At 38.7% G+C, this 1,617-nt stretch overlaps 1 protein-coding gene across 1 annotated transcript in view; it reads right to left on the bottom strand.

The window, feature by feature from the left end:
• Nucleotides 1-1,617, bottom strand: part of LOC140920061 (uncharacterized) — a 6,184-nt gene that overhangs the window by 2,033 nt on the left and 2,534 nt on the right. Inside the window, exons 2-4 of the mRNA XM_073367375.1 lie at nucleotides 819-1,406; nucleotides 266-455; nucleotides 155-220 (exon numbers count right to left, since the gene is read on the bottom strand). Of these exons, the coding sequence (XP_073223476.1) occupies nucleotides 155-220; nucleotides 266-455; nucleotides 819-1,406 (844 nt within the window). The remainder of the gene's footprint in view (nucleotides 1-154; nucleotides 221-265; nucleotides 456-818; nucleotides 1,407-1,617) is intronic.

The raw sequence follows: 1,617 nt of genomic DNA, 5'->3' as shown, positions 1-1,617 counted from the left end.
ACACACAGACACACCTAAAGAAATTAGAACACATATTAACACTCATATAAAAAAAATAGTATCGTATCGTTATACTATTTAAAATAAGGTAATGAGAAATTGGGGTGTTACATTTCTCCCCCCTGTTGAAGAAAATGTCGTCCTCCAAATTTACCTGACGGAAACAGCTCTGGATAAGAATCGCGCATATGGCTTTCGACTTCCCACGTAGCACTTTCACCTGTAGCACCACCCCAAACAACCTTAACCAATGAAATCGTCTTACCAAATAACTCTTTTGCCTACTCTGAGATGCTCTCATGTTTTCGTGAATCATTTTTACTTTATCAGTCGTTTGTTGAACAATCTCATGTCCTAACACAAGGTTATCACCCGTCTCAAACCAACACAGAGGGGTCCTACATCTTCTCCCATACAACGCCTCAAAAGGGGCCATTCCAATGCTAGAGTGGAAACTATTGTTATAGGTAAACTCTATAAGTGGCAAAAAGCTATCCCAACTTCCATTTTGTTCCATCACACAAGCTCTCAACAAGTCTTCTAGGGACTGATTGGTTCGCTCAGTCTGACCATCTGTTTGTGGGTGGTAGGCTGAACTCATCCTAAGATTCGTACCTAAAGCGCTTTGTAAACCTTGCCAAAACTTAGAGGTAAATCTAGGGTCTCTGTCCGAGACTATACTAGATGGGATTCCATGCAACTTCACAATTTCCTTTATGTATATTTCAGCTAACCGTTCCATAGAATAAGTTATGTTTATCGGAATAAAATGACCAGATTTAGTTAATCTATCCACAATAACCCAAATACTATCGTACCTTTTTGGAGTTCGAGGTAAGCCTACAAAAAAGTCCATAGAGATGCTATCCCACTTCCATTCGGGAATACTCAAAGGTTGCATCAAACTTGAAGGTTTTTGGTGTTCCACCTTAGAATTTTGACAGATCAAACAAGCATACACAAACTCAGCAACATCTTTTTTCATTTTGGGCCACCAAAATATCTTCTTGAGGTCCTTATACATCTTTGTGGCTCTAGGGTGAATACTCAGACAACTCCTATGTCCTTCCTCTAAGATCATCTTTCTTAACTCCTCTACATCGGGAACACAAATTTTCTCCTTAAATCTCAAAATTCCATCCACGCCGATTTTAAAATCAGGTTCTCTCCCTTGGCCAATCGACTGTAACTTATCTAAAACGTATAAATCCAATTTCTGATTCTTTTCAATCCCTTCCAATAGTCCACTAGTTACCTTCAACATTCCCAATTTAATACTTTCTAGTGTCACTTCACAAACTAAACTAAGGTCTCTAAACTGTTCCAATAACTCACTATGCTTAACCATTAAAGCGGACACACTCAAAGTCTTCATACTCAAGGCATCAGCCACTACATTGGCCTTTCTAGGATGATAGTTAAGCTCAAAATCAAAATCTTTAAGAAATTCCATCCACCTACGTTGTCTCATGTTCAACTCCTTCTGGTCAAAAAGATACTTAAGGCTCTTATGGTCACTAAAAACCTCAAATCTAGATCCATATGTATAATGTCTCCACATCTTAAGTACAAAGACAATTGCTGCTAGTTCTAGGTCATGGGTAGGGTAGTTCCTCT

Source organism: Cicer arietinum, chromosome 4, assembly GCF_000331145.2.
Source record: "Cicer arietinum cultivar CDC Frontier isolate Library 1 chromosome 4, Cicar.CDCFrontier_v2.0, whole genome shotgun sequence".
In the NCBI taxonomy this organism is placed as follows: domain Eukaryota; kingdom Viridiplantae; phylum Streptophyta; class Magnoliopsida; order Fabales; family Fabaceae; genus Cicer; species Cicer arietinum.
Note: the sequence above shows the minus strand (reverse complement) of the source record. Positions and strands in the feature narration are given on the sequence as shown.